Here is a 15005-nt window from a genome sequence, read left to right as displayed (position 1 = left end):
ATAAAAAGCATTAGAAAATTTAAATCATGCGGGGGGGGGGGGCGACGACGACTGAAAAGATATTAACACTTATTTATGGATTAGGTCACTATTCCATATTATCAGACTGGTCATGCTTTATTAGATACATTAAATTCAGTTGTATTTAGCAGGTGAGTTATTGCCATTAAGGTTTTTGCAACAACTTTAGTACTAATAGATATATCACCAGAAGATGAAAAATTCATGGGGGGACAGGTAGAGCAAGGAAGGAAGGAGGCTTTCATTTTGTTGCTTTTTCACTCTGTTGGTTTCTCCCCTGGTTGGCGAGGGGACCGTGGAGAAAATGGCGCAGTGTTCCAAAAGCTCTTGAAATGCAGCACATTGGAAACTAGTGCTGGGCCTCTTTGGAGTTTCCTCACTGATAGGCTGGAAGCTGGAGAGAGAGCAAGAGAGCACTTTCCATCCCTATAGGCACCAAGGCCATTGTGAGGGCTTAGGTATGAATGTGTTTAGGGTTGCCAGGTTCAGGGCCTGAGACTGATCCTGTATCTTTAGGAGAAGAGAAAGTCAGCCAAGTGCAGGTGTTCTTGCAACCCTGTAATGGGAAAAACCACAAGGTGGAATTCTCCCTTCCCCCTGCACTACTTTTAAAGATGCAGAAGACCTCTTGGAGGCCGGGCCTGGCAACCAGTTCTGAATACAAAGTTCAGTAATATCCCTCTGCAATAGGCAGAGGTGCCAACAGAATTTTGTGGACCTAGTACACCATTTGTGGACTGGGACCTCTGCTCCACTTACAACAGAGAACACATATTTTCATAACATTGGTATATACTTTATGTCATATGCAAATTTGCATCCTCTTTTGCAGGTGGGGTGACGGGCATAAAAATTGATCAGGGGCCACACACAGGTAAGAAGATGTCTGACAGAGAGAATGTCAACAGGTGAACATAGTTGTATTTCCACAATAGAAAAGGCTTAAGCTGTTGAATTTATGCCTATGGCACAGCTTTAATTAAAGACACAAGAGCCCTGCTTCCCTCCAGCATCAATCCTAAACCATACAAAGGACTCAAGTTTCATGGGTTGTCGACATTCACTGCAAGACCAGGCATGGTACTTCAGATGGGGAGGGGTAGTTTTTTTTAACATTTATAGTAACCATGGTTTAGATGCAAATGTTTGAATAAATTAAATAACATTGTTAAAGAGTAAGCAGTGTAATCTATGAGCATTTATACCTCATAATTATAGCAATGTTATCAACACAGTCCAAACAGCCACCCTCTTTTTATAGCAACCCCCCCAAAGAAATCTCTTTTGTCCCCCTTGGATTGGGAAAGCAATTAATTTCTCCACCCCCTCATGTTGCTGCTACAACTTAATAACCCTTCCCAAAATACATCTCCCTAAAATAAAGAAGCCCACACCAAAAGACTGGGATAACAACATAGCAGGGTTGTCATATACTACTCTCTCTCTCTCTCTCAATATTAGTATAGCAAGACTGGGCTACCTTACAGAGCTGATGTAACTTATGCTCCCTCAGCCATCCCTCCCCAATAATATGGATAATAGACTAATGACAGACTTTGTTTGCATTTGCATTAGAAGAACAATTCTTTAAATTATTGGGGGGAAATGCCGAAAAAGCTTTATTTTTACATAGAATTTAAGTTGTGTTAAAAAGAACATGCTTTGCCACTACTCCTTTGCTTTTGGGTGGAAATACTGCCAGTCACCGTGACTGAAGGTTGGATTTAACAGTTATTTTCTCTGGACAACAATTGCTCCTGTATTACCAAAGATAAACAACAACAACAACCCAGCTTCAAAATGAGCCTGGCTGCCCCTTCTCCATTGTCTGAGTCTAGAGAACTATAGGGTCTCACACACATACTCCAAGAAAGTCCAAAACACAGCGTCAAAGTAAACCAGGAAGTCCCTTTTATGCTGTCTGGAGAAGGGACTTCCTGGGTAATTCTGAAACAATTCTTGGGTCTTCTCTGATGTGTGGCACTCTAAATTTCTCCACAGCACTCATCAATCACTAAAAATAGTGAAAGGCAGGACCAGGTTCATATCCCACAAAGCAATTACTGGAATGTTGTATGCACATTTTGCTTCATGACTTTCATTCTACATGTGCTAGAGCCACCTCCTCTAATCTGGTCCCCTTCAGATGTTTTAGACTACTGTGCTGGCTGACCCCGATGGAAGTTGTGGTCCAACACATCTTTGATGTAAGTTGCTAGCCCCCAGGCTTCAGCACACTTTCTCTAGAAGTGAAACCTCTGAATGAGGAACCTCTAGTGTTAGCGCTTGTATGTGAACACCAAGACACCATTTGGTGCACAGCCTGCCATTTCACATGCTGCAGGTGCTGAGGTATATTTTAAACTAGTGGTAACTATTGTATGACAATTTTATAGTGTAGAAAGAACAAGCATCCTCCATCAGCTTTAAGATCAGAGAAAGGTAGGCAACTGCACAGTAAACAAATACAGCATCTGGACAGGAAGGAAGTCTTCAGAGGGGCTTGGACAGTGATCATTGGTATGAGTACTGCACAAGTGTGTAATGTTGGAGGGTATGCAATCATCAAATATAATTTTTTTAACAGCCAAAGATCCACAAAATGTTAGGCTGTTGCAGCAGGCAGAATGAGATAGTCCTGCTGCTGTTTGCCACTTTTTAAAAGATGAATACAGAAGTACACCAGCACTTCAGCAGAGAGGAATGGTTAGCATCAAATGCAGTAAAATAAAAAAGTATCATTTTTCAAAAACTCACAAAATTATGCAGGCCTTGGGTAGGGAACAGTTGCACCCCTCACACTTTACAAGGTCATAGCTAGGACACCTGTGACACTTGTGAAAGAATTATTATAACTGCAACAGACATGATAGGATAGGATTTCTGTGGCGTGGGGTGGGGAATCCCCATATGTCCAGTGACAAAAAATTGTTATTTGAGTGTGAGAAAAATGCAGTATCTCCAAAACAGAAGCATTGCAAAAAGACATCTTGATCCACCAGGAAAAAATGAGCTGCATCTAAGCCATTCACTAAACAGAAAAATAATTGTCTGGATAGGTCCCAAATATCTTGCTGAACTAGAGAAGGGTGTAAATTTCTTTGCCAGGTCATTCTTGAAAAAGGTTTTAATCTCAATCGATATTTCCTGATTGCATAAATATTTAAGTGCGTGCCTATAATCACACATAGGGTGAAGCTTAATGTCGTCCATTACTTTTTAAAACATCAGCTTAAATATAAAGAGCCTTTTTTAGTTGTTTTAATATTGCTGATTTTGCTTCCATGATTGAAACCTTTGTAAATCCAAGTTAAGTGCTGCATTTATCATTACTATTTCATTAGAGGTCCCACAACTCAGACTAAAACCAAGAGTGGCAGTTTCTTCTAAAATTAATAACACTTTGGGGCAAACACATTAACACTTTACTCATCTGTTCATTTAGAAGGAATCATGATTGGGACTGAGTTCATTTAGGTGAAATATTAGGAACGAATACAGAAAACACAACAGATCAATCACCTGGAAAATAAACCTGAAAATAAAAACCATGATAATTTCTCTTGGACAATTATTATTTTGACCCAGGAGGGTTGCTGGGGCGTGTCCAGAATATACTGACAATTTTTTAATACACTGAAAGCTTGTTATAGCATGGGGTTCAGGGGACAAAGGATGCACCTGCATTACAGGGCTTCCATATTATAATGAAAACTGCACTAAAATGGTTAAAGCCATCCAGTACAGTACTGCTGGTTCCCAGAGAGGCAAAACAAACAAACAAAACCACCCTGCCACTACTGTGGCTGAGGAAGGGAGTGGGAAGGAAGAAGCAGGAAGGGTAACAGAGAGGGAAAAACAAGTTAAATAAAGCTCCACAGGCAGTAATGAAAGCATTCAAGAACTTGAGAAGGCTCGAGAGATAAAGTGTCCCTTAGGAAAAAAACTCCAAGAAGGAAAAGGGTGGGCGGGGGAGATCAGGAAAGAATTTTTTTAAAAGCTGAGAGGAAAAAAAAGACTTAAACACCCAGGGGAAGCAAAAGGAGGACACCAGGAACAAGGAGCACAGAGGATGAAAAAATGAGGTATAACAAATAGAAAAATAGGGTATATAGTATTTTACTTGGGGGACATGGTCATAGCTGTGGTATATCTGATTCCATGGTACAGTGAGATGCGTTATATCAAGCTTCCACTGTATCTAAAAACATCTTAGAACGAAGGAAACAGCTACATCTCCTTATCTTGGAGAGTTTCAGGAAAGGGTTTGGTGAGCAGTGATATTTTATCTGTGTGTCCTGGTTAGGAGAAAACAAGAGAGAGAATGTTAGATTCTTCTCCTACAACACTAGAAATCAGGGTCACCCAGTGAAACTGATTTCAGGAAATTAAAAACACAACAAATTATGTATCATAAGTTTTGGGCTGGTTCATAGGTAATGCTAAACCATAGTTTATTAATATGAACCCTGCCCAGTTGTTTGTTTGCTGCCAACAAACCACAATCTGAAGGTTTGCTGTTGGCTTAAAAACAGGCCAAGGTTCATAAATATGGTTTGGTGTTACATGTGAATCTGGCATCGTTCCTTAACCATGGTTTTATTGGCTACCCCATTCCAGACACTTGCCAAGCTACAAAGGCATGAGGTAACAGCAGCTGGAAAACAAACCAACCTTTGGAGAAACAAGCCATAGTTTGTCTACTGAACAACTTGTGGTAAATTTGGGACTAGTTAAGCAACCCATGGCTTAGATTTGTGTGTGAACCAGGACATAGCGATGGCTCAGATTCTCCATGAATTTATCAATGACAATCATGATTTTATATGAAGCCTCCATGTTCACAGGTGGGATGTCTTCAGAATACCATACAGTGGGGGCAAACAATAGGGGAGGCTTTTTCATGACCTTCTTGTGGGCTTCCCAAGCAACCCGTAGTTCATTTTTGTAAAACATAGGATGCTAGACTAGATGGCAGGGCTTGTTCTGCTGTAGGCTGTAAGCTTGGGCTAGTACCCATTGGAAACGTCCAATTCTACAATTGTTTTACCCAGAGTGGGCACAGTTCTACATATACATTAGAATGAGCAAGGCTTGCAACAAAATGTTGCAAAGTGGAGCACTTCTGTTCACTCCATTCCATTCTCCCTTCCATCCAGTTGTTCTCCCCCCTCCCCCACATTAGTCAACATTCTGTGCCATTATATTCTTATCGGATTGTTTTGTGGGATTTCCCCACACTGTTCTAGTAAAGTTTTTTTGAGTATTTGCAAACCTCAGGGTGAATAACAGACATGCTCCCTCCCCACTCCCCATAGATGTGTCCTGTCATTTTTGAAGACATGTTGCTTTTATTTTATTTAGTTCTTTGAAGGGTGTGTTTTCTCCTCACCAGAATGGGACTGCAAATCTACTCATCCTCCACACCCCTCCCCCACAGTTTAATACTCTGTCGTATTTCAAATTTATGGGACACTTGCACAAAGGTTGAGCTTTACATTCATGGAATTATCTTCTAAGAAATGGAAAGTATTGCCTTATTCCTTATAGGGTTGTTTCCCACATTGCAGAGAAACAAATCTTGGGTTGCTGCCAAATGTAAACTGAACAAGAAGCTGTGGCAAATCCAACTCTTTAACAAGCTTACCCACTTGATACATGTGTTTTCAAATGCTGGGTTGTTACATTCACACTTCACATTTTTAGGTGTACATCTAAACATTAAAAACAATGTATGAAGAGGAACTGATTGAGACCATGTTCAGGAGAACACGTGTTCTTCCCACATATCAGGAGCTTACTGGCAAGCTGGGTTGCTCTGTGCTTTGCTATCTCGCTGTAAGACACAAGGAAAGCAACACAAGCCATTCCCCTCTTAATCCTTTGTTTAGAAATAGCCTGTTTTCCTTCTAAATTACCTCAGAAATAACAGTCACACAATCCGATGCCCAATACCTTGTAAAATGAAAGGCTGCTTAACAGTTTTCTGCTTAAAGGCACTAAGTAAGTATATTAACAGTTTCTAGAGAAACATGGGGCTCCCACTTCTGCTTTTCCTAGCATAGCCCCCAGAAATGTGGTCCTCAGGCTGAAAAAAAGTTTTCCATTGCAACATGTCCTCTGAAAATCGGTCTCTCCCCCAAAAAAGTTTAATTTCTTCCATGTGGGTGGGCTCCGAAACCAGTAGTGAACCAGCCTGGGAGGAAACTGACCAAGGAACAGATAGACAAGAGGGAATCAATAGATACAGAAGGGCTAAGCACCATTGCCTCCCATCAATCCTCTCATATAAGTGCTTCCTACATTTGCCAATATAGTTTGGCCATTAATGGGGAGCTTTAGTAATCACTGAAAAGTGTTGCTGCTTTCATGACTTAAATTAGACCATATCAACTGGACCGTGACTTGTTTACCCATATCATTTCATGGGGAACCTAGCAACAGGCAAATATGAGAGAAAATGGAAAGATCTAAGTTGCATTATAAAATCCATTAATCTAATCTTGGTAATTTCTAGAATAAGTCAATATGTTTTCATCCTGTAAGAACTTACAAACGAAATGCTTACCTTCTTGTCATAAAAAGTATCAACCAGAGTAATGAAGCGTCGAGCTTGGGTCCTTTTTGCCATTGTAAATTGAGGTATGTGATGAATGAAGACTAGGTCAAAATTCATGGCTATTTCCAAATAATCACTGGCTCCAAGTGGCTAAAACAGAAAATGGGAACTGTAACACATCAAAAAGCCTACAGACTGACACACAGCATATTTTGAAATGCCATCATCAAATTACAAGCAAACAAAAGCTATCCCTCCTATGTTGTTCTCTGCATCAAGTCTACATTAGTAAGAGATTAATTCCTGAAGTCAGTGGCTAAGCTTAGCTTTATGATCTCTTAATTAAATCAAGAAGTAATTTGTATTGACATTGCCAAAATTAGAGAGCAACTGACCATAAGATGTGCCTGCTCTATCAGGCCAATAGCCCATCTAGTTCAGCATCCTGTTCTCCCAGCAGCCAACCAAATGCCTATGGGAAGCCTGAAAGAAAGATCTGAGCGCAGCAGCGCTCTCCTCTTGTTAACATGCCCTTATTTAATTTAATTTTAATTGACTAAAGCAGGTATCTCTCTTCTGTCTCCCCCGCCCCAAGTCTGCATTAGGGATAAAGTTAAAAGAAAAAGGAGAAATCTTCTACAACAATTCCTTCCTCAGGGCCAGGGGTGGAAAAAGTATGAACGCATTTAGTATGTCTTTTTTTAAAGTGTTGAAGTAACAGCCACAGGGCACAGATTAGGACTGGGAGTGCAGTGCACAACAAGGGGAATTTAACACACACACACACACTATGCTGTGGTCCAAGCAGATACATTTTTCCTCTTCCAACGCCACTGGCCGCTTCCCTCCAGAAGCAAATAGCAGTATCAGCTAAAAGAATGTTTCACCAGAACTGTGATACAGGAGGAAAGAATAAAAAAACCCCTTTCCTCATAAGCCATGGTCCTGATCTGGATCCCCTTTTGAAGCTATTATGTTGAAAGTACTTTTTTTAAAAAGACACAAGTGCATTCATGCATTTAACATCCCATCTAGTTTGCCATCAAGTCCTTCACTTTCTTGAAGCATTGTAGACTAAGTGGAAAGCTGAAGTAGCAGAAATACCAGCACAATGCAATAAAACCAGAAATGTGAACTAATCCTATTTTTTTTTTAAAATTATTTATTAACTTTGTATCCTGCTCTTCCTCCCAAAGGGGCCCAGGGCAGCAATAAATCACCAAAGAGAATTTATGCAGGAACACACACACTACAGATATATGGAACACCTGCAGCACTAGGGGACTGAAGTGGACCTGCCCTGGGAGTGAGTATCTGAGCACCTGGGTGCTTGCTGCTCGCTCCTTTGGGGTGCTGTCTCTCAAGACAGCTGAAGTCCCTGATAAGTGCTGCAAGGACTGGGACCCCTTGCCTGACCCTGGCTCCAGAGGGAGGCTGCAGTTGCTGACACCTCACCCCAGATCTCCTGATGACTGCTTCCAAGGGCTTCATATGGATGTTAAACAGCATGGGGGACAAGATAGTACCCTGCGGCACCCCACAGCACAGCTGCCAGGGGGCTGAAAGACAGTCACCCAATGCTATTCTCTGAAACCGACCCTGGAGATAGGATCGGAACCACTGTAAAACAGTGCCTCCAATACCCAGCTCACCAAGTCGGCCCAGAAGGATACCATGGTCAATGGTATCAAAAGCCACTGAGAGATCAAGCAAGAATAACAGGGTCACACTCTCCCTGTCCTTCTCCCGATAGAGGTCATCCATCAGGGCAACCAAGGCCGATTAAGTCCCATAACCAGGCCTGAACCCAGACTAGGATGGGTCAAGATAATCTGTTTCATCCAAGAGTACTTCCAATTGCTGCATCACAACCCTCTCAATCACCTTCCCTAAAAAGGGGGTATTTGCAACCAGTTGGTAGTTGTCACAATCCAATGGGTCCAGGGTGGGCTTTTTCAGGAGTGGTCGTATCACCACCTCTTTCAAGGTGGCTGGAACCACTCCCTCCTGCAATGATGCATTGACCACACCCTGGATCCATTCAGTCAATCCTGTGGATTCCATTAGGTCCGTATGTTGGGTCCGTATCAGGTGTTTAGGAGAAGTCTTAGTACAGAGGAACATGGGTGGTGCCCCCCCAATTTCAGTGATTACGGGCAGAGGGAAATATAGCCATGGGGAGGTGGTGAATTACCATAGAAGATGAGGGCAAGGCTATCTATGCCTTGTTCCTTGCTGCCACTCCTCTCATGGATGGGTTGCTCATTGCTCATCTGCTGTGCCCACTGGCCTGTGTGTGTTGTTGTTTAATGCCAGATCGGTACACAATAAGTCCACTCTCATCCATGATTTGATTGTGGATGAAGGTGCTGATTTGGTGTGCATTACTGAGACCTGGGTGGGTGAGCTGGGAGGAGTTGATCTGACCCAGGTTTGCCCACCTGGATACTCGGTGCAACACCAGCACAGGCTGCAGGGACATAGGGGAGGAGTTGCTGTGGAAACCACTCTGTCTTGGAGCTGGCTGTGAGGGCCTGCACCTGGTGTTGGGCCAAGGAGACAGTAAACTACGGTTGCTGCTGGTGTACCGTCCACCCTGCTGCCTGGCAGCTTCTCTGACTGAGCTGGTGGAGGCCATCTCGGCTGTGGTGTTGGAGAAGTCCAGAACGATAGTGCTGGGTGACTTCAATGTCCATGCTGAGGCTGCCTCTAGTGTTCCAGCTCGAGACTTCATGGCCTCCATGACGACCATGGGGTTGTCTCAAGTTGTCACTGGCCTGACGCATAGGGCAAGGCATACCCTCGACTTGGTTTTTGCTCCAGATGGAGGAAGGGGTGGTCTGGAGATGGGGTGGTGGTGAATGTCACCCCATTGTCATGGTCAGACCACTTTCTGGTGAAGTTTAGACTTATGGCTCTGATCCTTCCCTGCAGGGGGGGTGGACAGATTAAGATGGTCTGCCCCCAGAGACTAATGGAATCCACAGGATTCCTGAATGCCCTGGGGAAATTCCCAGTAGATAGAGCAGGTGACCCTGTTGAACAGCGAGGCGCGTTGGGCTCTTGACACGGCTGCCCCCCTGATGCAGTCATCAGGAGCTTTGGGGCAAGGTGTCAGCAGTATGCTGATGATACCCAGCTCTATTTCTCCATAACATCTGAATCAGGAGAGGCTGTGCAAGCCCTGGACCACTGCCTGGACTCAGTGGTGGGCTGCATAGGGCCAATAAGCTGAGTCTGAATCCTAGCAAGATGGAGGCACTGTGGGTTGGTGGTTCCCGAGTTCGGATGATTGGTCAGTTGCCTGCTTTGGATGGGGTCGTACTCCCTCTGAAAGAGCAGGTCTGTAGTCTGGGGATGCTCCTGGATCCATCTTTGTCACTAGAGGTCCTGGTGCCCTCAGTGGCTAGGAGTGCCTTTTACCACCTTCGGCTGATAAGACAGCTGCGGCCATTTCTGGACCGGGATAGCCTGGCCACTGCTGTACATGCAATGGTAACCTCAAGGCTGGATTACTGTAATGTGCTCTATGTGGGGCTGCCCTTGAGGTTAGTCCGGTAGTTGCAGCTGGTGCAAAATGCGGCGGTGAGATTCCTCACCGGGGCAGGGTATCGCCAACATGTCATCCCGCTGCTGAAAGAATTGCACTGGCTGCCCATTTGCTACCAGGCCAAGTTCAAGGTTGTAGTTCTGGTGTATAAAGCCCTATACAGCTTGGGACCAGGATACCTGAAAGACTATCTTACCCCTTATATACCCAGTCGATCACTGTGCTCTGCAGGTGAGGGCCTCCTGCAGATACCATCTTATCAGGAGGTCTGTTCTGCACAACATAGGAAACGGACCTTTAGTGTGGTGGCACCTACCCTGTGGAATTCCCTCCCCTTAAATATTAGACAGGCGTCATCTCTGTTATCTTTTCAGCACCTTTTGAAGACTTTTGTATTTCAACAAGCCTTTTAAGTTGAGACCTATCCCAGTCTGCGTCTGTGTTGGAATTGCTTTTTTATATGTTTTTTTTAAAACAATATGTTTTTTAACCCTTTTTAAAAGATGTTTTAAAAGCTTTTAAAAATGTTTTTAAAGTTGTTTTGTTTTGGTGTATTTTAAGGTCTGTTTTTATGATGTTTTGATGTGTTTTTAGCGCTTCTGTTTACAATAATAGATGTGTTCCTGGTATCATCCAGTCTAATGCCAGATTGATTTGACTAAATTCCTGAATTAAAATAGGAGCCATAACATACAAGACAGAAGATAGTTCATGGATCATTTAGTACACCATGAGGCATTCGAGAATTAATTAAATGATCCTACACACCTATGATTAAAAAAAGACCAAGATCTAAGGTTTTGTTTCTGGTTCCAAAACTTTAAGCCAAATTAACTCTTCCACATCTAGAATGGGAGGAAAACCCTGGAACATAAGGGCAAAATATTTTCATACTCTGAAATACATTTTTCAGACATACAGGTCAATTTTATGTATGTTTATTCAGAAGTACACTCTGTGTTATTGGGGCTATAGTGCTTAGCCTATACTTGACAACTGCTTAGCCTATACTTACTTTGGAGTAACGTGCACCCATTTCATTAACTCCCAAGTGCATCATGGCATCCTGAACAAGCCACTGCACTCAATGGGGCTTATTTCTGAGAAAATGTAGATAGGATTTCCTCCTATGGACTACAAGGATTATTAATCACTTAGGAGACAGCTCTTTCACATACCGTTTTACTATTCCTATACCACAAAGTTGAAATGCCCCAACTGAACATTGATTAGACTTAAACACATGCCAGCTGTCGAAAAGAATTTTTTAAAACCTACATTGCTCCAATTCCGAAACTGTGAGGGGGGACACAGAATGTGCTCTGGAGCTTCTCAAGTAAATGCAAAATGCACACAGAGGAAAATATTACACATCCAGAGTGCTTCATAGAAGAATATGGGAAGCCTCTAGGTGCAGTGGTTTGAACAGCATTCATTAAGATTTACATCTTTTGACAAGAGATCAGAATTCATTTCAGCAGACAGAAGTTAAAAGATATCTCCAAGAAAACTGAAACAGTCTAAAAGAAGTGAAATATAAAGTAATAATATACTTTCAATCAATAAAAGGAGGACTATCTATATTTGGTATTGTGTGTTATGGGAAGCCACTTGGAGAAAAAGTAGCTAACACATTTTTAAAAAGGCAGACAGACCTGCAACTACAGCAAGATGTGAAATACCAGCTTTCATAATATATAAAATCTTGAATAAAGTAGGAAGCCTTTATGAATTTGTATGGGAAAATATATTTGGAAGAATATTGTATTTCAAGCAGATAGGTGGAATCCAGCAATTGCCCTTTAATACCTTATCTGGAGCTTATGTAGCTGTGCCACTGCAATAGAATCATTTAGAATCATTAATTCCAAGGAGTTAATTCTGTGCTGGAAAGCATTATCTGACATGATGCCATAAGATGGTGTGTTTAAAGGGAGTCTGTGTTGGCTGTTTGTCAACATTATCAAAGCCACTTAGCTAGAAGTGCACGTGATTAGCATGGGAACACCCACCTACCTTTAGTGCCTGTTTGCCAAGCCTTTGAAGTTAACTAGAAGGGAATGAATGATGACAGAATCTGTCAGAGGATGGGCTGTAGGCTGCAAAGCAGAGTCACAGAAGAAAAAGGGTACATTTGGTGGGCTGTGGGCATGAGATACAACATTCACTATGCACGAGGCTGGCACAGTAACATCCCATTATCTTAACTGGTTAAGACCCTTTGAAGTGGGCCATGGAAAAGTATTGTAAACAAATGAATGACTCAGCCACAGTAGCATAGTAGAATCATATATAAGGAGTCATAGGAACCCCTTGCTCTTTGAGACCCCAACACATACCTTAAAGTGAGGACAGGAGGAAAGGTGTGATTGATGATCAGGAGTTTGACCATTGCTATAACAAGTAAAAGGGTCCTCCAGCAACTGGAAGGTCATATTATCTGTTTTTGTTCTTTTCGCCCTCATTCTATAAAATAAAGCAGTTAACTAGGACATATGGTGTTAATTTCATTACCTATCTGAATCTTTTGTAAAGAACCTCTGCCCCTTTAGCAGAACACAACTGCTTCACAAAAGCATGTATATATAATTTGATTTTCTACATTTAATGACTGACAACTGAATGTGGAACCCCATTCAGAAGCAAACGGTGACGTGAAAGCTCTGTCAATTATGTTAGACTTGTAATGGTCAATTCACACATGTACATCGGGGTGAGGAACCTGTGATGTTCCAGTTGTTGCTGAACTGCAATTGCCATAATCTCTGACCATTGGCAATCTTGACAGGGGGAGCTGGAGTCTATCGACATCTGGTGGGCCACATGCTCCCCATCCTCTTTGATGTAGGTGATTCTACAGACATTTTAAAAAGAAGTGTGTGTATGTAGAAGAAAATTCTTTTCTGGTCTAACCCATTACATAGAAAAGAAAAATTGATACCTTCTGTGACCCCAGTGTGTCACATGAGGTGCCTGGGCAAATGAGGTAGTAAGAGTGGCAACTGGAAAGACTGCCTTTTCGATGGTGGCACCCTGATTACAGAATACCCTCCCAAGAGAGGCTTGCTTGGTGCCCACATTAAGGGCCTAGCAGCACCAGGTGGAAAAGTTTTTCTTTTCCAAGGCATTTTAAATCAATATTTTAGCACTCTGCAATGCTGTTTTATAGGGTTGACTGCTTGTGGTATTATCTCTTCTATTTTTAATGAGTGATTATAAGTTGGCTTGTTTTTAAAAAAGAGGTGATGGCACATAAATTGTTCATCACCCTGGGAATATTAAGCTATTGGGTGGTCTACAGTTGTAAAATAAATAAATTATAAAAAAATAAAATGAAAAAGAGTATGTACTGTATTTCCTCAACATTGTTTTGAAACAGAGTTGTGTTCCCATACATTGTACACTGTCATTACTGAACTGGCTTTATATCCAAATACTCTTGCCTTCAGAGCAGGAACAGTGTGACAGAGGATCTTTCTGTCATTATTTTTGGAAAACATGCATGCCACTGAATTAGGCCCTCTACATAGGAAAATATGTGCCATGCCAAAAGAGCTTCTGAAAAGCATCACTCCAGCCTTGCCAGCTGACCACCATACAGCTGCTGTTCTCTTGCAGGCATTGTGAGGGTGTTGGGCACATCTGCTGAGGAGATACAGAACTGGGTACTGGAAGACTCTTGCTTGCAACAGATTCTCTCACAAACAATAAGATTTCTTTATATTAGGATTCTTAACAGAAAGAGAATCCCTAAAAGCTTATGAATAAGCCAAACAACTTTGTTTTATGAATAAGCCAAAAAAATACTGAAGGAAGAACACAAACCACTAAATATAACACATATCATACAAAGCCGATGTCTCATATAAAGCTAATACAGTAGTACCTCGGTTAACAAAGTACACGCGTTCCTGGACATTACTTCTTTAACAGAAACTTTGGTACCAGAGGTAGGAATAACATGGAAAGAAGGGATAGGTCCCTAGGCCACACACACACAAAAAAAGAGCAGTTCAACATATTTCAGCAAACTTTTTATTCAAAACTAATAATATGCATGTCTGAAATGAAACAACCAAGTCAGGTAAGCCATGCATACAGACCACTTGAAGGTTTCTTCTGAAATGTATCTAGGGATGCCTACCTTGCCTTTTTGAAAAAAAAATCATATAGCATCTTACTATTGCAATCTAAAGCTCTGAGCATAGTTCTCTCCTTACACTCGAGCAGGCAGGCAGGCAGGCAAGAGGCAGCCACCGCCACCACCACCCTGTGCTTACACTCTCTCTCTCTCTCTCTCTCTCTGCCATCCTCCCCTACACTTGAGCAGACACATCTGCAGTAACATCTGCACTCAGAGCACTGTTTACTGCAGAGGCACCTGTGCCACTTGGCAAGAAGCGCCATTCCAGCTGCGAGTGAGAGAACTGCCTGCAGCAGCCGCAATCCAATAGACAAAGAACCACATTCTGACTATGTCAGAGTGTGCGCCCCCTCCACCTCCCGTACAAAAAAAGACTTAAAAAGGAGCATCTTTCCTGGAGGATTTGTTAACTGAGGTATTACTGTATAATTTAAACTTGAAAAAATCAATGCCATGAGTTCAGTGAAGTCTGGAATCCAGTTTGATCTTCTGAACACGTGAAGCTGCCTTATAGCAAGTGAGATGGATGGTCCACTTAGTTCAATATTCCCTGCAAGACCTCAGCCAGATTCTCCTCCCTGCCATGTTGTCAGAGACCCTTTTAACCAGGAGTACAAAGAATTGAACCTGGGCCTTAGGCACACAAATCATGAACTCTACTGTTAGGGTGCCAGGTGCAAAAGAGAACAGGGCTCCTGTAGCTATAGTAGGTTGGAAAAAGGAATTGCAGC

General features: G+C 42.3%; 1 protein-coding gene across 3 annotated transcripts in view; it reads right to left on the bottom strand.

Annotated features, from left to right (window-relative positions):
- The window catches only part of AFG1L (AFG1 like ATPase), a 115594-nt gene that overhangs the window by 12423 nt on the left and 88166 nt on the right, over nt 1-15005 (bottom strand). For all 3 annotated transcript variants that reach the window (XM_061623538.1, XM_061623539.1, XM_061623536.1), the window contains one exon: nt 6590-6730. In XM_061623538.1, the coding sequence (XP_061479522.1) occupies nt 6590-6730 (141 nt within the window). The remainder of the gene's footprint in view (nt 1-6589; nt 6731-15005) is intronic.

The sequence above is a fragment of the Rhineura floridana genome, chromosome 4 (assembly GCF_030035675.1).
Source record: "Rhineura floridana isolate rRhiFlo1 chromosome 4, rRhiFlo1.hap2, whole genome shotgun sequence".
Classification (NCBI taxonomy): domain Eukaryota; kingdom Metazoa; phylum Chordata; class Lepidosauria; order Squamata; family Rhineuridae; genus Rhineura; species Rhineura floridana.
This window is presented reverse-complemented; position numbering and strand designations above follow the sequence as displayed.